Genomic DNA, 22,759 nt, shown 5'->3' with positions numbered 1-22,759 from the left:
GATAGAAAATGCAGAGGTAGGAGCAGTTTGAGCCCATATGGAAAACTGAGTCTTTTAACTGTTGAATTTAAGGTGCCTATAGGACATTCAAATGGGATAATCTCTTGGAAATAAAGAGTCAGAAACATAGCATAAAGATATACGTTTAAAACATAATTTTTAAGTACAAGATTGATTTGTGTCAGTGCATCTTAATGTGCAGTGGGAAACCCATTACAATTCTCAAGTTGGAAAGTTCTTTAGCAAAAAATCTATATTCTATGTTGCCTATTTTAGATATCTCCGTATAGTAACCCGCCCCGAAGCTGCACTTCCTTCCAGTCATCTCTCAACTTTCACCACTTGGGGTGGGTTTGTGGTGGCCCTGCCAGGGAGGCGGCCCCGGACTACAATTCCCGGCATGCCTCGCGAGGGGCGGTCCACGTTGGAGGCGGGGCCAGGAACAGCCACCCCCGCGAGCTGCCGGGCGGAGAGATCGGGCGGCGCCGAGCTGAGGTGGCGAGAGAAGAGCTCCCGGATGTGGAGAAGCTGGGGAGAAGGCGTGGGAGGAAGATGGACTCGGTGGAGAAGGGGGCCGCCACCTCAGTCTCCAACCCGCGGGGGCGGCCCTCCCGGGGCCGGCCGCCGAAGCTGCAGCGTAACTCCCGCGGAGGCCAGGGCAGAGGTGTGGAGAAGCCCCCGCACCTGGCGGCCCTAATTCTGGCCCGGGGCGGCAGCAAGGGCATTCCCCTGAAGAACATTAAGCACCTGGCGGGGGTCCCGCTTATTGGCTGGGTCCTGCGTGCGGCCCTGGACTCGGGGGTCTTCCAGAGGTGCGCATGTGCGAGAGTGGGCGGCGCGCTTGGGCGGGGGGTCGGGATGCGGAGCGGGCTCCTAGCAGGGCTGGGGCTCCCAGGGCAGTTGTTACTGGCAGGGGTATGCGAGATCCGGGGTGTCTGGGCCCTGGTTGAGAGCCCAGGAGGAAGTGCTCCAGCTTCTTCCTTGTTCCATAGCTGCTAATAGTTTTGACCTGGGACAGTTCCTGTCCCTGCCCTTGAGAATGCCTTCTGTTAAAGGGGAGATTTCCCCTTTTCAACGGTCTCCGCCGCCCTGATTGACCTCACGGGGTGAAGGAGGCCACCCCTATGAAACATCTGCGGTAGTATGTGAACTCTTGTAGACAGAGGCCCTTGCGGTTCCCCTGTTGCTCAGCCTCTGATAATCCCTTGGTGCCCTTCGATTCGGGAGGCACCAGGTTCATGAATGGAGTGAGGTGTCAAGCCTTTCTAGTTTCAGGCTCAGCTTGGAGATCCCTTTCCGACCTTTGAAAAATACTCTCAGGTATGTGCCTGTGAGTCAGCACAATCTAAAAAGCTACCTACATTTGTACATAGGTAAGAGATAGTGAGAAAACGTGCAGCGGGCTGTTTTATGATATGCTTCTAAATGGTATTATAGTTTATCTTTGGAATCTCGTCTGTACTAAAGACAGTTTTAATCGTTCATTATTCAGAACCATTGCCATATGCCATTTTGGCCAGGAGTTACAAGCTGATGTCATTCATAAAAGAAGATAGGATTTGTGCCAGGAATGAGTTTACACATAGTAACTTCACGCTAATTGTACTTGTTTGTTACCTTGGAAAGTGAATTATTTTAACTTTTTGATGCCTGGGATTTGGTTTTTAAAGAGATTATTTGTTTTTGGAGCATATTAATTGCCCACATTAGTATATGGGTAAATGATTTTCATTAAACGAGTCTTGTTTAAAAAAAGATACTCCCAAACGAATTTTCTTAATGTTTTCATCCAAACGAAGCCCTGGGTGGAGCAAGGTAAATAGAGGCAGGCACCCAGAAGATAACACTAATGTAGTAATGTAGTAGGAAGTGTGCAAAGCAGAGATAAGGAAAGACTTGGAGCTTTGGTTCAATTCAGTAAACATTTACTGAGCTCAAATTTCTACCATAGACATCCCAGGAGATACCAAGATGAAGTGAAATGGCTCTTGTCATTGGGGAGATACCAGCCTTTTGGACGTTTTTTCATCCTTACAAAAAGTGCACACTGGGGCGGGTGGGGGTGAGGCGGAGCAGGAAAGAGGACCGAGAGAGGGTGCATCCAAGCAACAGTAATATGTCATTTTTGGGGAAAAAAAACAAGTAATATGTCATTTTTGTGAAATGAATTAGAGATGAAAATCACATTCACAATAGATTAAGAACAAAACTCATTTCAGCTCTTAAGTTGCATGTCAGGAAACCCCTTTCACCAAAAGGAAAGGCTTATTTCAGGTACAATGAGATCTATTCATTCAGCACATATTTATTGACTACCTACAGTGACAGGCACTGTTCTATGTCCTTAACCAGAGGTGGTAACAGTAGCAGTAGGTTCAGTCCTTAGTCTCAGGGAGCTTACATTCTATTGAAAAACAGGCACTATACAAACAATATATACTATATTGAGTGGTGATAATAGTTTCAAGAAAAATAGAGCAAGGTAAGGGAATGGTGCCGGTGCCTTCCGTCAACAGAATCCTCCATTTTTTGGTTTTTCTGGATAAGCTCTCTTTTTATGGTGTCAGGTGGCTGTGCTGAGTACGGCAAAACACTCCGCAGAAAACTTGTTCAAACTCTAGTATGGTTTCTAGCAGCTTATGTCCATGTTCCTCGGATGATCCCAGACCCCCCGTAAGATGGCGGGGAAAGCTTAGTGCTGCTGGGAGAATTTACTGTTCGGTTCAGGGACAACCTGGTGATAGGCAGAGAGCCTCTGAACCCCCTCGGGGACAATTACATCAGAAAGTTTTCAGTTACAAACCCCTTCTCCATCCTTCAGAATGTAAATCTACCATCCAAAATGGTTTCCTCAAAGACCTGAGCGATGTTTCTTTGAAATGCAAACATCGGAGTAGATAACTCTCAATTCTTCCCAGTCCTTTTGGGAAAATTAAGGGCCTAAATTCGATGAGCGCTTGCTTCAACTCACACTTGCCGCCCATCCTAAAGTTAGAGAAGTGTGATTCTGATCTGGATAAGCACCAGTTGACAAACCCAGATGGTCTAGTCACATAGACTGACCCTCTTTAGGCCCCAACACAATACCTTTGCCTTAACACACTCCCGCCTTTAAGAAGTCTCCAGCTTTTGCTTTGGGGGAATTTGATTGGTTTATGCCATAGTTAACAAATTAAACTTGTGCTTTTCTGCTTTAGTGTCTAGCTTTGTTTATCCCCTTATTTTACTGTTCATATCATTCCAGGTTTCGGTCTAGCCAAAAAGAGCTGCCCTCTTTATAGCTTTAAAGTCTCTTTGCATCATCCTCGAGCCAGCCACTGTGGCTAAAACATTGGTACAGTTTTTAGTGGCCTCTTCCACTCTTGGAGCCGGTGACGGCTTAATTATCTGCGTCATAGGCTTGCTGAGGGGATTAAATGAGGTAGTGGTATGTTTATACAGCCCTTAGAATAGTGTGTGATCCATCCTTGATGTTTTCCCCTTGTATTGAGGACTTTTACGATCTTCATCTCTTCCGCAAGCTATAGTTACCTTACTTGTAAAATGGGAAAGTTGTAATTATCTTCAGAATTCTTGCTAATACCAGCATGGTTGACGTTGAAAAGTTAATGGAATTGTGGCTTTACTCTCTATTTCAGGGGTTCACCCAACCTTTCCTGTAAAGGGTCACATAGTAAATATTTTAGACTTTGCAGACTAAATGGTCTCTGTTGCTATGTATGTTGTGAAAGTCGCCATAAATTACATAAGTGAGTGAACACAGCTGTATTTTGTAAATAAAAATTTATTTGCAAAAATAGGCAGGCTGCAGCCAGATTTGGCCTGGGCTGACGCTTGCTATACTAGGTTGAAAAGTTCCTTGTGAGCAGGTACTCTTATTTATCTTGGTATGCTTAATGTATTAAAACCTCAATTAAAATGTGTTCATTGATTTATTCTGAAGCTATAGTCCCAAGTGTGGAGCAACCATGCTGCTCCTGGCCTTCTATTTTCTTTGACAAATATTTGCCCTAGGTAGGAGTTGAAAATGGTAGCCACCTGATTTTGTTTTTCAGGGCTAGAAGATGCTTTGGAGATTATTTTGTTCAAAACCATGATGTGTTAATTGAGGTAGATTTTTCTGGGCTGTGCAGAGTCAAAGCTAGCAATACTTGCCGAGTTTCTAACTTTGCATACAAATTTGGATAATTAGCAGTTGAGAAAAATGTGGAGATAATTTTTTCAGTTAGTAAAATTTATTGTTTGAGGTGAGTTTGTAAGAGCTTGATTTTCAACAGTGGTCCAATGCTGTTAGTAAACCTCAGAATAAATTGATTTTGTAAATGTTGCCTAATGTACTTGTGAAAAAAACAAACATGAAGTTTCATTTCATTTCTAGGGTGTGGATTTATGATTAATGACATGCTTTGCTGTGTTGTCCATAAAATGGCAGTTTATGTTTTGAAATAATGTACATCGGCTTTAGGGTTGATACTCCTGCTCATCCTGTTAGATGTTACATGACTTCATTTGAGGCTAAAGCCCCTAGCGTTAGGCTTTGACATTTACTCTACTTGGTTTTAAATTTTGTTAGGCCTCTTTATTCACGTACTCATTCTTTCTTTTTTGTTCTCCCTCTTCTGATTCCCTTAAATCAAAGGAAAATCCTCTACTTACATAGTCCCTTTAATAGATGATGATCGTTGTATTTTAAGTCTACATATGGGACGCTATTTTCATAATACAAATTAGACATTTGTACCTTTGAAGTTGTGAAGATAGAACTTCAGTTTCACTTTCTAACAGAGTCAGTGTGAGGATGAAATGAGACCATGTAGGGGTGCCCGGGTGGCTCAGTTGGTTAAGCATCCATGCACCATACAGACATCGTGGAGCCTGCTTGGATCCTCTCCCTCTCCCTCTCCCTCTGTCCCTCCCCCACTCATGCTCTCTCAAAATAAACATGAAAAAAAGTGGGACCATGTAGATGTTCCTTTATCGCCATTCCTGTTTTACTGTGTTGAATAGCTAACACTTATTAGTTACTGTATGTTGTGGTTTGTATTTGTCATAACAGCCATATGAAGTTATTTTTATGACGTGTATTTTTTAATATCACCTGCATTTTAGTGAAAATTCAGGCTGAGGGAGATTATGGGTTTTACCTAAGGTCATATAGCTAACATGTGGTAGAGCCAGGATTTGAACCCATTCCTTCAGATGCTGTGCTGTTCACCATTTACGGTTTCATTTATTAACAAATACTGATTGAGCATGTTATGTAGCAGGCACTTTGTAAAAAGTGTACAAAATACTTTGTAAAAATCAAGCATTGTAAGAGGTTGGTCACTGGTTTCTTACTTCTCTTTCCCTGATGGTTTAAAGGGAACTATAGTACTGTTAGCCTCTGACTCTACTGATAGGTTGAGAACTGAAAGCTTCTTAGAAAACTGGGCTGTATCTCTCTCCAGTGTCCAAAATAGGACCTAAAACATATTAGACACTCAGTAAATATTTCATGAATGAATGATAAAAGGAAGAAAAGAAAAACAAGCAAACCTCTTCCAAAACCTCTTGTCATCTTTTATTTATCTTGTAAGCATTTCAGAAATATCATTGGCTTCTGTGGCATTGAATTTTCATTACAGAAAATCAGCATAATAAGCAACTTTAGTAATCTACTTCAATTAGTGGCATTAATTAGATTTCTTTTGCTTTTACTATTCCCTTTTTATTGTATTTACCATCTTACCTTTACCTTCCCTATTTTAAAACTAGGTTTTCATTGGTACTTTGTTACAAACTTTTGACTGTGACAATTCTCCAGTAAAAAAATCTGCCTCCAAACATTTCAGATTTCAAAATGGGGGAAAATGGGGACTTCTATGCTCTGTCTTGCACAGAGCGACATCAGTAAATGCCCCCAGCCAGTGGCTCATCTTGTTTACTAGGCTTTAAAAAAAATATTGGGGGGGGGGGATAATTCACTTTATCTCTAGATTTAAATCGCCCTTCTGCAAATATTAAAGGTAATAACTGATTTTAATATGTGAAATCTGGAGGTATTCGAAATTTTTGTTTAGTTTCTCACTTTCTTTTCATTCCTGACAACTGAGCACAGACATTTGAAACATGCAGTTCCTCTTACCCCCAGTAGATGTTGAATGAAGGTGATAAGAGAAAAATAAATGCATATGCCAAAGACTGTAAGTCATTAGGTTATATTTGTCTTGTTTTCATGTTTATTTATTTTTGCGAGGGAGAATGAGCAGGGGAGGGTGGGGCGATCTGAAACAAGCTCAGTGCTGACAGCAAAGAGCCCGAACTCACAGACCATGAGATTATGACCTGAGCCCAAGTTGGACACAACCCACTGAGCCACCAGGCCACTCCCATTAAACTATCTTTGTATAAGATCACTGTTAAAAACATTGCAGCAAGAGTAATATTCACATCTTTTGTTTCTAACAAAGGCAATTTGTGAAGGTCCAGGAAACTTAACTTCAATAGAGACCAGCGCATTTCCCCAAAGTAGCATTTTACTCCTAATCATCATCTTATAAAGTTTAAATGGTGAGCCATGTGAGATATGGCTAAGGAGCAGTTAAGTTAAACTTCCAGAGTCCATCAAGTCATGTTCCCATGTCTATAATTGTTGTCAATGGCTATAACGCAGCTGATTGTGTGTTCCTATATTTATAGTATACCCGTCGTTAGTTGGCAAAACGAGAGTTGGATTGCCTGATTATTTTGAGCCTAGGCTTGGGCATTTAGTTGCTTCTAACCCTGAAATTCTTTCAGCTTCAGTGTTTGGCTAAGCCAAACCCATTTTTTTTTCTTAGCAAGTATATTAAAATCCTTCACCCAATAATTTGGATTTGAATGAGGAATAAGAAGGAAGATCTTTATTTCCTTTAATTTGAACTCTACTACTACTGTTTTACTTAATATACCAGTAGCCTTAAAAAGACCAAGTATCACTTTTTCTAATTTTATAAAACTAAACATAGGGCTGCATAAATAACATTTATTTAAATGTTATGCATAATACAAATATTAATATTTCTATATGTAGACATAAATATTTCCATTAGTGACATAAATTAGATGTATTTTGCTTTTACTGCCTTTGCCATCTTTCCATCCTACCTTCACCTTCTCTAGTTTAAAACTAGTTACTAAATTTTTATTCAAACATTTAAAGTTCATAAACAAAATACTTTATAATTCCTTAAATTTTATATACTTTAGGTCTGCAATTATTTTTTGTTGTCATAAAAACTATTCTCACATTACATAAGCTTATTTTGGGGTTGCAGAGCTCCTTTTTATCTTTAATGGTTTATTTTAATGATTTGGCCTTTGATATTTATTTTTTAATATCCATACAGTGTGTGGGTTTCAACAGACCATGATGAAATTGAGAATGTGGCCAAACAATTTGGTGCCCAAGTTCATCGAAGAAGTTCTGAAGTTTCAAAAGACAATTCTACCTCACTAGATGCCATCATAGAATTTCTTAATTATCATAATGGTATGAATTTGCTCATTTATTCAAGATGTTATATAATTTCTAACTTGCTAATTGTTTCATAAGACTTGTTTTCACATTTGACTTTAAGATCTTTGTATTCCTTGCAAAGAACTTGATGTTCTTTTCATTTTTTTTGTCTTTCCAAGAGGTCGACATTGTGGGAAATATTCAAGCAACTTCTCCGTGTTTACATCCTACTGACCTTCAAAAAGTTGCAGAAATGATTCGAGAGGAAGGATATGATTCTGTTTTCTCTGTTGTGCGACGCCATCAGTTTCGATGGAGTGAAATTCAGAAAGGAGGTAATCCGTTATATTAGTCTTTATTTTAACTTTTATGAAGAATCAGCTTTTTCACATGTAAATCTTCCTTTGGAACGAGGAGAGCAGTCAATGTGATTTGTAACTGTAGGAGGTAATGACATTTGTAATCACTTCTAAGTCTTGTGATTATTGGGATAAGACAGACTAAATTCTTTGCTTCAACTTTTCATAAATGGATGCTTTAACACCATTTGCCTTTTGAGGCAGGCATGTCACTTTTTTCTAGATGTGAAATAATTCTTTGTTCTAGATTTGCTTGGTAAACTCCTAAATTATATTACAATCTTGGGAAAGGAAATCAAAACGTTCTGGAGGATCTTAAGAATGAACTGTTAAAAAAAAAAAAAAAGAATGAACTGTAGAATTACTTCTCAAAATATATAACTCCTATTAAGAAGAGTTCCATATTATTTAGCTGGAGCCAGATTTCTAGCTAGCTAAACTAGTAAACTATGCAGTAGAGAATAGGATGAGCAACAAATTGGTAAATGTAATATACATAAAGAAAAGCAGGGTGACTTCTGTTAGGTGTCCTGACATTTGTTGAATATAGGAAAACTGGCCTAATTTTCTCTAACATGTGTAACTTAAAGGAGATGGTAAGGAAGAGACAATGAAACTGGAGACAGGGCAAAAAAGAGCAATTAAGAGGATAAAGAAGGGCTGAAGAAAAGCCTCTTCTATCATAACATATGAATGTTATCCAAACCAATAAAATCTACCAATAAATATACTTACTGATTAAGTTCATTCAGTAAGTGTTTATTGAATGTCTTCTCTGTGTCAGGTTCTGTGTTGTTATATATATAAAACTTTGAACTTATTTACCAAATCTCAGAAACTCTTATTTCTTCTTTTTTAAATGTTTCTCTTTATTTATTTTGGGGGCAGTGGGGATAGAGAGAGAATTCCAAACAGGCTCTGCGCTGATAGCAGTGCTCAGTCTCACAAACCTTGAGATCATGACCTGAACCAAAAGAAGAGTTGGATGCTTAACTGACTGAGCCACCCAGGTGGCTCAGAAATTCTTATTTCTGAGGAAATAATTTTTAGGAAGAATCTATTAAAGCTTTAAAAACAAGTTTTTGAATCAAATCAAGGAAGCCCAGTGTTAAACTGAATATTGAGACTCATATGCTATATGATTAAAGAAGTACAAGAAATATGTACATTAAATAGATTACAAACCCATATAAAATAGATCCATAAGAACCATGGACTGAAAGGGGAGGGGGAGAAAGGGAGGGGGGTGATGGACATGGTGGGGGGCACGTGTGGGGAGAAGCACTGGGTGTTATATGGAAACCAATTTGACAATAAACTATTAAAAAAAAAAACAAATAAATAAACTTAAAAAAATAGATCCATAAGTATTTTTAAGAAAATTAGAAGTATTTGAATAAATATCTTTTAACATTGAAAAGTGAATATTAGGGACAAGAGCTTTGCCTTTGTCATATATTTTCTTAGAACCACTGTAAAACAGAATGCTATTAGGGACAAGGATTCTAACCTAGAATGGTATTTCTTATGATTCTGTTCTTGTGTTCCTTGTTTATTATATCACTGCTACTATACATGCTCCTAGATTAATCAATATTTGAAAAATTCTTCCATTTCATATTGTATAACTTTCTGTATGTTTTTGCTGCCATCACGCTAGTAGCCTCTAGTACTGTCAGCACTTGAAATGTGGTTACTCCAAATTGAGATATGCATTAAATGTAAAATACATACTGGATTTCTAGGATCAGTATGAGAAGACGCATATGCAACATCTCATTAATAATTCTTATATTAGTTACATGTTAACAAATAGATACATAAAGTAAAATTAAATACATTATGATAATTAATTTCACTTGCTTCTTTTTACTTTTTTAAACTGTAGCCATTAGCAAATTTAAAAATATATTTGCAGCTCACACTATATTTCTATTTGACAGCACTGCTCTAGAGATTACAGGTTATATCCTCAGTTTGTTATAGTCTGCCTGAATTTGTATTTTCACAAATAATTAACAACCTTACAAAAATACATTTTTATTTAGTCCCTGCCTTTTGTACTATTTCTGTCACATACTCTATTTCTATATATAACTGCATAATACATTGTGGTTGTATTCACTTAAAGCTAATGGTATTTTAAAATTTATTTTAAAATAATCATTTATCTCTACCTGCATATTTATCTTTTATTATTCTTCATTTCCTGCTACCTGTCTGTGCATCTGTCTTACAGTGTGCATCTGTTAGTAACAACTTCTTTCAGCTTTTGTCTAAAGATGTCTATAATTCACCCTTATTTAATTTTATTATTTAATTTAATTTTAATTTTATTTAGTTTAGTTTATTGTCAGGTTGGTTTCCATGTAACACCCAGTGCTCATCCCAACAAGTGCCCTCCTCCATGCCCATCACCCCACTTCCCCTCTCCCCCTCAACCTATCAACCCTCAGTTTGTTCTCAGTATTCAAGAGTCTCTCAGGATTTACCTCCCTCCCTCTTCCCAGCTATTTTTCTCCCTTCCCCTCCCCCATGGCCCTATGTTAAGTTTCTTCTGTTACACTTATGAGTGAAAACATATGGTATCTGTCGTTCTCTGCCTGACTTATTTCACTTAGCATGAGACACTCAAGTTCCATCCACGTTGCTGCAAATGGCCAGATTTTATACTTCCTCATTGGCATGTAGTACTCCATTGTATATATAAATCATATCTTCTTGATCCATTCATCAGAGTTGATGGACATTTAGGTTCTTTCCATGATTTGGCCATTGTTGACAGTGCTGCTATGAACATTGGGGTACATGTGCCCCTATGTATTAGCACTTCTGTATCCCTGGGGTAAATCCCTAGTAATGCTATTGTTGGGTTATAGGGGAGTGTTAATTTTTTGAGGAACCTCCACACTGTTTTCCAGAGTGGCTGCACCAGTTTACATTCCCAACAGCAGTGTAGGAGGGTGCCCATCTCTCCACACCCTCGCCAGCATCTGTAGTCTCCTGGTTTGTTTATTTTAGCCACTCTGACCAGCAAATTCACACTTATTTTAAAAGGGCACTTTCACTGAATATAAAATTTTGACTTGCCTTATTTTCTTTCAGCATTTTAAGATTGTACTTGTAAGATGTTATCCTTTTGAAGATGTCTCTTGAATGTGTCATTTCATTATTTCCTACCATCCATTGTTTCTTTTAAGAAATCAGCTGTTTTTCTGATTGTTTCTTTAAATATATCTTTTTTCTCATGTTTTTCCTTTTCCCCTGCTTTTAAGATTTTCTCTTTATCTTAATTTTTCATAGTTGATTCCAGTTTGTATTACCATGAGGTTTTTGTGTGTGTGTGTGTTTATCTTGTTTAGAATTCTCTAACCTCATATTTGTAAATTGATATCTGTCATCAGTCTGCAAAAATTCTGTGTCATCATCTCTCCAAATATTTCTTCTCCACATTTTCTCTCTCTTTTCTTTCTGGGACCCAGATTTAAGTATATTTTAAACAATTTTAAACCTGTCTCTCACAGTCTGTTCTGTGTTGTTTGTTGATTTTCTGTCTGTGCTTCATGGTAAGTAATTTATATTGACATATTTGAGCTCATCAATCATTTCTTCTGACTTATCTAGTACACTGTAAATCCTATCCAGTGTATTATTTCAGATATATGTCTGTAGAATGTACATTGGAGTTATTTTTTAGAGATTCCATTCTCTGTTGAAATTCTCCATCTTTTTTTTTTTAATGTTTTTTATTTACTTTTGAGAGACAGAGAGAGACAGTGCAGGGGAGAGTCAGAGAGAGAGAGAGGGAGATAGAGAATCTGAAGCAGGCTCCAGGCTCTTAGCTAGCTGTCAGCACAGAGCCTGACACAGGGCTCCAACCCACAAGCCGCGAGATCATGACCTGAGCTGAAGCCAGACGCTTAACTGACTGAGCCACCGAGATGTCCCTGAAATTCTCCATTTTTTTATGTTTTTCAACCTTTTCCTCTTAATACTATTAACATATTTATGATAGTTATTTGAAAATCCTCAATTGCAGGTTACAACATCTGGGTCATTTATAGTTCTGCCTCTTCAACTGTTTTTCTCTAATTATGGCTAATGTGTTTACGCTTCATCATGACTCGTATTTTGCCATAAGCCTGACATAGAGACTAGAATACAGTTGCGCTTGAACAATACAAGTTTGGATTCCACAGGTCCACTTATACACAGGTATTTTTCAATAAATACAGTACAGGACTGTAAATGTATTTTCTCTTCCTTATGAGTTTCTTAATAGCATTTTCTTTTCTCTAGCTTATTTTAACAGTATAATGTATAAACAAAATATGGGTTAATTGACTGTTATTGGTACACCTTCTGGTAAACAGTAAGCTATTAGTAACTAAGTTTTGAGGGAATCAAAAGTTATAGGTGGATTTTTGGCCATGTGGGGGGTTGGTGCCCCCACCCCTGCATTGTTCAGGGGTTAACCTAATATATTATTTTCCTCCAAAAGGACACACCTTTTCTTCTATCAGGCAATTGGGATATGGAGCTAGTCACTTTAATCCAGTTAGAAGTTGTGCTGGGTTCGAGCTTTAATTTCCCTTTAGACGTCTTAGTACAGGTGTCTTGCCTGGAGATAGATCTTGTATGTATTGCTGATAGCCCCATGCTAACAGGACTTTGGGATCTAAGCACCACAAAACTATAATGATCTCCCCCAGCCTTACAACCCATCCCTAGCTTCTTGTGCCACAGTACACTCAGCACAAGTCTTGTAGGGGAGTAATTGGGTGGGAAGAAATAGTTCTGTGTTTGGGATCCTATGGAAGACAATTTATGATTCTAGTCCACAGGGCAATGAGAAACTCTTCTGCATTCTCCTTACCTGGTGGAGTCCCTCTGCTTATGCCAAGCTTGATCTTTCTCTCACTTCTTCCTCAGGGTCAGCAAACATCCCCAGGGAGAAAGCAGCTACTGATCCATGTTCACTTAGGAAAGACTTCTCCCTCTCATTGCTTTTCTTCAGAGTGCTATTTGAATTCTCTAGTCGGCTTATTGCCTGTCTCCACCACCAGACTACACACTCCATGAGGGTAGAGAGAGCCATATTCATTGCTATTTATACACTGCCTATAAAACTATACCAGATGTAGCAAGCTATCCAATGTATATTTGCTGAATACTTTTCCTAGATTATATCAAACACTGATAGAGTAGAATTGAACAGAGGATGGTTTAGTTAAGGAAGTAAGTAGAAGCTATTTCTAAAAGCCATTATGCAGATAGTGACAGCCTAAGGTGAAGGAAGATTCTGAGGAATCACCAGCATTAAACACACACTCAGAGTCATGATACCTATCAATACACATCCATAAACATAGTTTTGGGAAAAATACAGTGTAAAGACAAGAGGATCCCTATTTCCTAGTACTGAGGGCTTCATCTGTTACATCATCTGTTATTGCATCTGTTATAATCACTACTGCTGATATTGCTGAGCCTTCATTACCATGTAATAAGTAAATACTGTTTATTATTATGCTTAGTACATTTTTAACTACTGGTAAGAATTATTACTGGATAGTAATAAGTAAATACTGTTTATTATTATGCTTAGTACATTTTTAACTACTGGTAAGAATTATTACTGGATAGTAATAAGTAAATACTATTTATTATTATGCTTAGTACATTTTTTAACTACTGGTAAGAATATGTAATATATAAGCATTTTTATCAGTATAAGAGTTTCAATAATTTAATAAGGAAATCTTCAGTTTTCTATAATAATTCTCTGAAAGTAATTTCTCAACCATGTTATATAAACACATACATTGTATTTCTAGAGAAGCAAATAATGAAAAATAGATTAAAGCACTCAAATATTAAATAAGGATATTTTATGACAAGTTCAACCCTTTTGAAGCTACCTTAAGGTTGCCTTGATGTCTTCCCAGAATATTATATTAGTTTTTGTTTAAAATATTTATTTATTTATTTATTTATTTATTTTTTTTTTTTTTTTTTTTGAGAAGGAGGGAGAGAGAGAATCCTAAACAGGCTTCACACTGTCACTGCAGAGCTCAATGTGGGGCTCGAATTCAGGAGCTGTGAGCTCATGACCTAAGCCAAAATCAAGAGTCCGATGCTTAACAGACTGAGCCACCCAGATGCCCCCCAGAAAATTTTATTTGTATTAATGCCTTAAAAACCTCAATTATTCAGAGTTCTTTTGTAAAATACTTTATTTGGATTAGATAATAATTATTATGAAGTAATTGTGTTTATTATTTAATAATCATTAAATGTAATTAGCAAACAAAGATAAATCATCCTCATTATTAGAGATTTTGTTCCTTTAAAAAGTCCATTTAGCTATTTCAAGATGGAAAAATATTTTACATTTTTAGTTTATTTTTTTAATTACTAAATAAATATTAAGTATGCAAAGCAATGTAGACTTACTATAGCTTTTTGCTTTTAGTTCGTGAAGTGACTGAGCCTCTGAATTTGAATCCAGCTAAACGACCTCGTCGACAAGACTGGGATGGAGAATTATATGAAAATGGCTCATTTTATTTTGCTAAAAGACATTTGATAGAGATGGGTTATTTACAGGTTTGTGCCTTCATTTTGCAAAAATCTTTTAAACTTTTCTGTATGTATACCACCTCAGTTCTAAGGAAGAATTGCAGCACAGTTCATAAAGGAAAGTATCAATCCCCAGAGGAAAGGAAATAACCAGTAAGATTTATCTAAGGCATTTATCCTGTACATTTACACTATAGTAATCTTTGGAGTCCATTCAGTAGCTATGCAAGGAATTCTGCTACAACTGAGAAATGAATCAAATATTAAATGTTGTACACGTGTCTCGATTTTCATTTTATTCCGTTCAAACTTCTGTTTTTAATCCATGGGTTGGTTACTGTCAGATTGTGGTTGTACAGTTGAATAAAAACCTATTGCTCTCACAAAGAAACAAATATAGTAGAAGTGGAAGAGCATCAACCTGGGTGTTGGGAAAGCCTGATTATAGTTCTCTAACTATGTATGTGTCTTTGAGTATACATTTATCTGTTCTGAATCTCATTGCTCCCATTTTAAAATAAGGGATTGGGAACATCTCTCACATCTTTAGAGCCTGCACGGCTACATCATTTAGTATTTGTTCCTTTTAGTTAATAGCAATTATTTATTCGCCACTTATTGTGTGCCAAGGACTATACCAAACACTTTATATAGGTTATCTCATGTAATCTGCATAGCCGTGGAATAAAGTAGACATTCCTGGCCCATTGTTACAGAGGAGGGAATAGCTGCTTAGAAAAGGAAGGAAGTGGCTCAGGGCACAAACCGGTAGTAAGTGGTACTTTTGGGATTTGAATTCAGGTCCTTATGTTACTCAAAATAAAAACTCTGTACTCTCTGTAGTAAAAATTCCAATGTGACTCATGCTCTGAGGTAAAAGTATTTTTAACAGTCTCCTGGCGATATCTAGGCAAACTGTAGTGTGTTTAGTTAATTTTGAGTATTCAGGGAAATTAGGTTTGACACATGTGGATACCATCCTTTCCATACTCTTTGCTAAAGGGACTGTTATTTGACCCTTTCCTAAAGGGTGGAGAACAATGAAGTATATCATCATAAGATTTATGAAGAGACTGAGAGTTCTAAAAAATGAAATTTCCTAGTAATTGATTTTGACATTCAAATTATCACAGCCATACGAAAAGCCTGTGTCTCTTGGCCCTCACACCCCAGAATGAGAAAACTGTCCCTCCCTTTGCCCACGTGTGATCCAGACAATTATTGCCCACCTTCGCCTGTCGTTCAGGGATCTAAGACAGTTCCATACAATAGATACTACAGTTATTTTTCCTCCCCTGTCTTGCCACTTAGTTGCAAAATGGAAAATAAGTCTGAAAACCTTTATGCTGCTCTTGGATGAGGACAGGAGAGACTGTCAGAAAAAGGGCATACAAGTAGGGGCTTTCTAGAAAATTCCTCATGGTCAGAATATTGGAAGATGGGTACTTCTGCTTTATTAAGTCTTAAAATAGAAGTCTACATAAGGAAAAGTGAGACGCTTGCACTGTGTACATCGAATTCAAACAATATAATAGTGTATGGTTTGAATATATAGGAAACAAAAAACCTTTCCCTGAAAACAGTTATTTATTGCAAATCGCTGGTTTTAGTGGGTCATTTATTTTTCTCAGTATTAGAAATGAATTCATTGTTCTATATTATTAAAGAAACTTTCTGATATTGTGAACGAATGTTAAAAACGGTACTCATGGCATTTATACTATCTTTAGGGTGGAAAAATGGCATACTATGAAATGCGAGCTGAGCACAGTGTGGACATAGATGTGGATATTGATTGGCCTATTGCAGAACAGAGAGTATTAAGGTAAAAACAAGACTTGCATAGCCTTTGAACTGGACCCTGACATATTTTTAGTAGATACACTGAATTGTGCTTCGAGACACTAATTTCTGATACTCTAGGCATTTTAGGATCTTTGTAATTCGTTTGTTCATGTGAGGAAGACCCACGCATAAAGTATACCTATAGATGGCTTATTCAGTAACTTGAGAAACACACGGTCTGGTTAGACCGCTCTGCTCAGAAGCTCTTGGTCTAGAAGCTGAAGCGTACATGTGAAGGGTAATGTTTGAATAATTGAGTGGGAATGGTTACTACGTTTACTGGTATTAGCCAGTTGAGAGGGAGTGATTAGTATTGTACTTGTACTCAGAGGTCTATTTTGGTTTCTTTTAGATATGGCTATTTTGGCAAAGAGAAGCTTAAGGAGATAAAACTTTTGGTTTGCAATATTGATGGATGTCTCACCAATGGCCACATTTATGTATCAGGAGACCAAAAAGAAATAATATCTTATGATGTAAAAGATGCTATTGGGATAAGTTTATTAAAGAAAAGTGGTATTGAGGTATGTGCTCCCTGAATATAGTGCTGTTTTATAAGATGATGATTCAGGGTCGAAGAATGTGTGAGGGAAATAAGAGATTTAAATTTTTAGTATTGTTGATTAAAATATCTGAAATTTAGCCTTCACATGCCTAGAAAATTATCGTACTTTTAGATGAATAAAATTAGAAATTTGTTAATCAACAAATAAGATTTGTTTATTCAGTAAGTATAAACATTATTTTTAAATAGCTACCTAGTAATTCCCATAGGATCTTTTAATAAGAAAAATTTCAGAAAAGGTATCAGCATTAAAAAGCAAATATCTTATGGACTTTTAAGATGTGACTTATTTTGATTTGATTGATAAATTTGAATTTAAAATAAGTTAATATATTTGCAAAAATGAAAACTAAAATAATTTCTTATAATTCATTAGAAATCTTACATATGTGTTCCTAAGCAGCACAAGAGACAAGTTTAGACTTTTCTCTGGGTGAATCAAATGATAGGAGAAACCTAGATTAGTATCAGACAACGTATGTTATATTTTTTAGCCAACAGATAGAATCCTTTCCACTGTAAACAGTGTCTTTTACCTTTATTAGACTATTAGAAATATGATGTTGATTTTACTTAATTGGTCTTTTGGAGGACTACTCCTTTCGGACTTGTATTATTTACCAGGTGTTATTTTATTATGAAATACTTGTTTTCTTTATTTTCTCATTTTGTCCTTTCTCTCTTTCTTTTTTCTTTTAAGGTGAGGTTAATCTCAGAAAGGGCCTGTTCAAAGCAGACGCTCTCTTCCTTAAAACTGGATTGCAAAATGGAAGTCAACGTACCCGACAAGCTAGCAGTTCTGGATGAATGGAGAAAAGAAATGGGCCTGTGCTGGAAAGAAGTGGCATATCTTGGTTAGTACAAGTGGGCTAGGATTTTTTTTTTTTTTTAAGAAATAGAGAAATAATGGGGCACCTGGGTGGCTCAGTCGGTTAAACGGCTCACTTCGTCCTAGGACATGATCATGTGGTTCACCAGTTTAAGCCCCACCCATGTTGGGCTCTGCTGACAGCTTGGAGCCTGGAGCCTGCTTTGAATTCTGTGTCTCCCTCTCTCTCTGTCTCTTTTTTTTTCTCAAAAGTAAATAAACTTTAAAAAAATTAAAGAAATAAAGAACTAAGAAAATTCCCAAGTTTGGCATAATTGTAGAAAAATAGGAACTCTTTGACATTACCAAGGAAACTATTAAACTGCGACAACTTTTCTGGAAGTTTGTTTGATAGTACATATCAAGTATATCCTAGTAGGATGATTACTGGCACGTGCTTTGGAGTCAGACCACACGGCTGACTAGTCAGTTTTGGTAAAGTAAGTTTTTACTTCCTCACCTGCAAACTGGAAGTGCCAAGGGTACCTATGGCATAGATCTGTTATTGTAAGAACCAATGAGATAATCCGGGTAAAGCACTTAGCAGATTCCTAACATATAGGAATATGGGATATGTATCCTAACATATAGAATACCATGGGTAAATTCTGCTCTTTTAAAATATATCTAGGGGCACCTGGGTGGCTCAGTCGGTTAAGCGTCCGACTTCAGCTCAGGTCATGGTCTCGTGGTTCGTGGGTTTGAGCCCCACGTCCGACTCTGTGCTGACAGCTAGCTCAGAGCCTGGAGCCTGTCTTCAGATTCTGTGTCTCCCTCTCTCTCTGTCCCTCCCCTGCTCATGCTGTCTCTGTCTCTCTCAAAATTAAAAAAAATTTAAAAAATTTTTTAAATGTATCTAGTGTTAACCCTTACATTCCTAATTTAGGAAGGAAATTGGATAAATGTGCCAATAGTGGAGGAAAAAAAGAACCTACATCAATATCCTGCAAAAATAGAATATGCACAAAATGGCAAAATGGAATACTGTGTAAGCCAAATGGACGTGGTCAGATGTCACAAGTTTTTCACTTCAGCATTTAGCAAATATATTATGTACAGGCTTGGGATTGGCTGCTGGGACTTCCTGCAAACAGAGCCTGCAGTCAAATGTCTACATTTTACATATTAATGATGACAAGTTATTAAAATGCAGATAAGACATATAAGAAGTAAATATTTACAAAAATAATGTAGGCCTCTAAAGAAGAAGTACAGAAGCATATGATCTGAGGACTTCAGGAATGGACTTTGAAGTACATGTGACGATTCGGTGGAGAATACTATAGAGTCCTCGATAGAAAATGATCCAGTGTTTATAAGAAGAAAACAATTTTATTCAAGCACATATCAGATTCCAGATATACTTCTCTTCATGACCTTAAGTGAGCTTCTCTAAGCCTTGGTTTTCCTATTTATAATATAAACACAAATAAAACTTTATAAGGCTATTGGGAAGGAAATTGAAAATAATATAGAATGCCTAATATGGTGCCTGCAGATAGTAATAATAGTGTGCACCACTTATATAGGTTAAATTGTGGAATTATATATGCCAAAATATAGTGATTATCCATGAATACTGGTAAGTAGGATGATACTGATTTGCTTTATGCCTTTACTTAAAAAAAATGTTACCACCAAAAAAATCTGTTACTTATATAACATTAAATATACACACACACACACACACACACACACACACACATATACACATATGTATCTCTTCTCCAGAGACAGTACTATGAGCGTGTTCAGTCTCTCTGTCTCTTCCCTTTGTCTCTCGGGCTCTGTGCGCTTGCCCCGTGTTGGGCTGGGGCTCCCACCTCCCCTGCCCGTCTCGGGCTGGCCCGTTTTCCAGTCTCCCCAGTTCACACTCACTCACTCAGGTATCTTTGAGGTTGTCTTCTTTCTGGAGTCCGTTTTTTCTCCTTCCGCTCTTGCAGATGGGAGTTAATGTTCTTCTCAGTTCGATCGATGGGGCAGACGGAGTTTACAGAGCTCCCTTCTCTCCGCCATCTTGGCTCCTCAATATATTCCTTAAAAATATCAATACTTATATAAGTAAATTTTATTGAATAGAGCTTTGAGGGGTATACTATGCAAAGAGATACTGACTTTAATTTTCATCTTTCAGTGAAAAAAATTCAGATTTCAACACATTTAATAACAAAATTTCAGTAGATAAGTGTAGAACAGATTTAAAACAAATAAACTCTTTTTTAACCAGCATTTTATTAGTGTAGTTGGATGTTGTAATAATTATACTCAGAATGGTGAATCTGAGGTGCTGGGAGCTTCTGAAATTTATCCTGTCAACACAGAACAAAAGGGAGAGAGAAGAGCAGGCAGGTTGAGAAAAGATGTAGTTTTTGTCAGTTTGATGGTAATTCTTTAACAAATGAGTGACATACAGGGGTGTCTGGGTGTCTCCGTTAAACGTCTGACTTCAGCTCAGATCATAATCTCACTGTCTGTGGGTTCAAGCCCTGCGTCAGGCTCTGTGCTGACAGCTCAGAGCCGGAAACTGGGTCAGATTCTGTGTTCCTTCTCTCTCTGTCCCTCCCCCACTCATACTCATATATGTCTCAAAAAAAAACAACAACATTAAAAAATTATTTTAAATGAGTGACGTACATCAGAGAGAACTATTATAGATTAAAAGTACTCAAAAATACATATCAACAAAATAAATGCAGTATGTGGACTTTTTTTGGATTCTGAGTCAGATCAACTATAAAAAAGAAAACTTGAGGGATATTTGAACACATACCAAGCTACTAGAATTGTTGATTTTGTTTGATGATCTTATGTCACTTTGTTAAAAAAAATACACTTACCTGTTAGATTCATACTTATATATTAGAGATAGATGCTGAAGAGTTTTGGGGTAAAACTTGTCTAGGAATTCCTTAGCCCCCTCTCTCTGAAAAACAAGGGAGTAGAAAAAAGAGACAAGTATTGATAAATGATCCAAAACATCAAAAAGTATTCTACATGTGCTTGGGGTTCTTGCATGTGTTTAGGATTTTCTTATATAAAAAGTTTAAATAATTCATAATTTATAAGTAGGATTTCCAGTAATTCTAATATGCATGACAATCAGAATTATAAGCCATTCTCTTTCTTGAACTGATAAGAGTTTATTTTTAATAGCTTAGGAAAAACCTTAGACCTCAATTATTATTGTGAATACTTGAACATATTTGTTCCACCTTATCCCTGGTATTCTTATATGAGCGCTTGAGGTCTTACTAAAGTCACCAGAATTACTTACTGGTTGCTTCTTGTATTAACAGAAAGAGTATTCTTTGTCTCCTTAAATATCCAACTGGTGTTTCTTTTACTCGATAGGAAACGAAGTGTCGGATGAGGAGTGCCTGAAGAAAGTGGGTCTAAGCGGAGTGCCTGCTGACGCCTGTTCCACGGCCCAGAAGGCTGTTGGATATATTTGCAAATGTAATGGTGGCCGTGGTGCCCTCCGAGAGTTTGCCGAGCACATTTTCCTACTAATGGAAAAGGTTATTAACTCATGCCAAAAATAGAAATTACTGTAATGTTAGGAAAGAAAGTATACAGCCTTCTTCAGCCACTTTTATTTTTGATTAAGTACAATTCCATGTTGTAAGTTACAGAGTGTGATTTGAACTGTGATGTATCTTAATATGTTTTAAAGCAAATTGTCACTCCAAAACATTCTGAAATAATTGTGCTCTACTTTTCTCCTTACACAAGATAATTATTTAGAGATTAATACAATCTTTCTCAGATTTTTAGTAAATGCAAGTAAGAACATCATCAGAGTTGATTTTGTATTGTACCCTGTAAAACTGTGTGTTTGTGTGCTTTTAATGATGCTGAGATTTTATTTATTTGGGGACAGTGTGTCTAGTAAGACATGCTCTTCTATTAATTAATAAAATTACATTTCACAAACTTGATGAAAACTGTCTTGTTGCTGTAGGGGAGATTTGTCAAACATTCCATGATTTCCTTTAAACAAACACTGTGCAATTGGCCTGAGAAGCATGCTCCTAAACACCTGGCATAAAGCATCTGATTGTACTTAGGTATGCATACATGTAGCGTGCACTACATACAGGTAGAGATATCCCCCCAAATGCTTATGTTATGAAGATTGTATATTGATTTGGAGTAAATCATATAAAATTTGAGTATCACGACAATTTTATAGCCACCACAAAGTATTCTTTTATCTGGTTAAATTCCAAAAATGAAGCATTATCTCATAAATGTGGACTTTGACCTAATAAACACTAACAACTTCCTATGGAATATTTACATCTATTTCTAGTATAAAAAGAATTCAGTTCTGTCAAGAAGCAAGTCATTCAGGCCAAGTCATACAGGAAGCTCTTTTCCTCTTTCAGGACTGGGTGTATTTGTACAGTTCAGAGTCTGACCTTATAGGCCAGACATCATTGGGAGAAAAAAAGAATGTCTTCTACCCTAATTTTCATTGTATCTTGTCCCAGTTTTTCTCCCGTCTTTCTGGCTTTTTCACTGCTGACTTTATTTTCACTGGCTTTTTCACTGCCCTATCCTCTTAAACGTACACATTCCCACAGATTCTAACCCCAGTTCTGGTTCTTCCCAGAACCACATATATATTCAGAGTTTAAGCTGTATGTAGCTCCATGCAGTGATTCCAGAATCTAGTCTCTGCTGTAAGTTCTGACTGCACCTCAAAATCTTCTTGTTATAAGCCAGATCTCTGGACTGCACCTCTCAAATTTCTGATCTTACCATTTGACACATGATAGCCTTCTTCAATGTCACCTTTTCATCTCTCCTCAGACACCAAATCTTGACCCTGATACTACTAGCCCAATTTCCTCTCAGTTTTTCCAATACTTTTGCCAGATTAATTTGTTTTGGTAATTAATTAACAGTTAACCTGCCATGTCCCTTTACAAAATCTTAATGACTACATGCTGACCACAGAATTTGATAATAAAACATTTCCCAATCCAAGTGTACTCTAAACACACCCTAATCCAGCCTCAGTTCCTCCTGATTCTTGTGGGTTCCTCCACCCCAAA

The 22,759-nt window shown here is 37.1% G+C and overlaps 1 protein-coding gene across 1 annotated transcript; it reads left to right on the top strand.

Moving 5' to 3' along the window:
• Nucleotides 1–449: 449 nt before the first annotated feature.
• CMAS (cytidine monophosphate N-acetylneuraminic acid synthetase) lies at nucleotides 450–21,637 on the top strand. Its single transcript, XM_029953913.1, has 8 exons — nucleotides 450–812; nucleotides 7,371–7,513; nucleotides 7,660–7,815; nucleotides 14,315–14,448; nucleotides 16,152–16,246; nucleotides 16,619–16,790; nucleotides 17,532–17,685; nucleotides 21,051–21,637. Exons 1-8 carry the CDS (start codon nucleotides 553–555, stop codon nucleotides 21,239–21,241), a joined length of 1,305 nt encoding a protein of 434 aa, XP_029809773.1. The 5' UTR covers nucleotides 450–552; the 3' UTR covers nucleotides 21,242–21,637.
• Nucleotides 21,638–22,759: the final 1,122 nt, after the last annotated feature.

This window comes from Suricata suricatta, chromosome 10, assembly GCF_006229205.1.
Source record: "Suricata suricatta isolate VVHF042 chromosome 10, meerkat_22Aug2017_6uvM2_HiC, whole genome shotgun sequence".
NCBI classification, from domain to species: Eukaryota; Metazoa; Chordata; class Mammalia; order Carnivora; family Herpestidae; genus Suricata; species Suricata suricatta.
The sequence above is the reverse complement of the archived record's forward strand: the minus strand, read 5'-3'. Positions and strand labels throughout refer to the sequence as shown.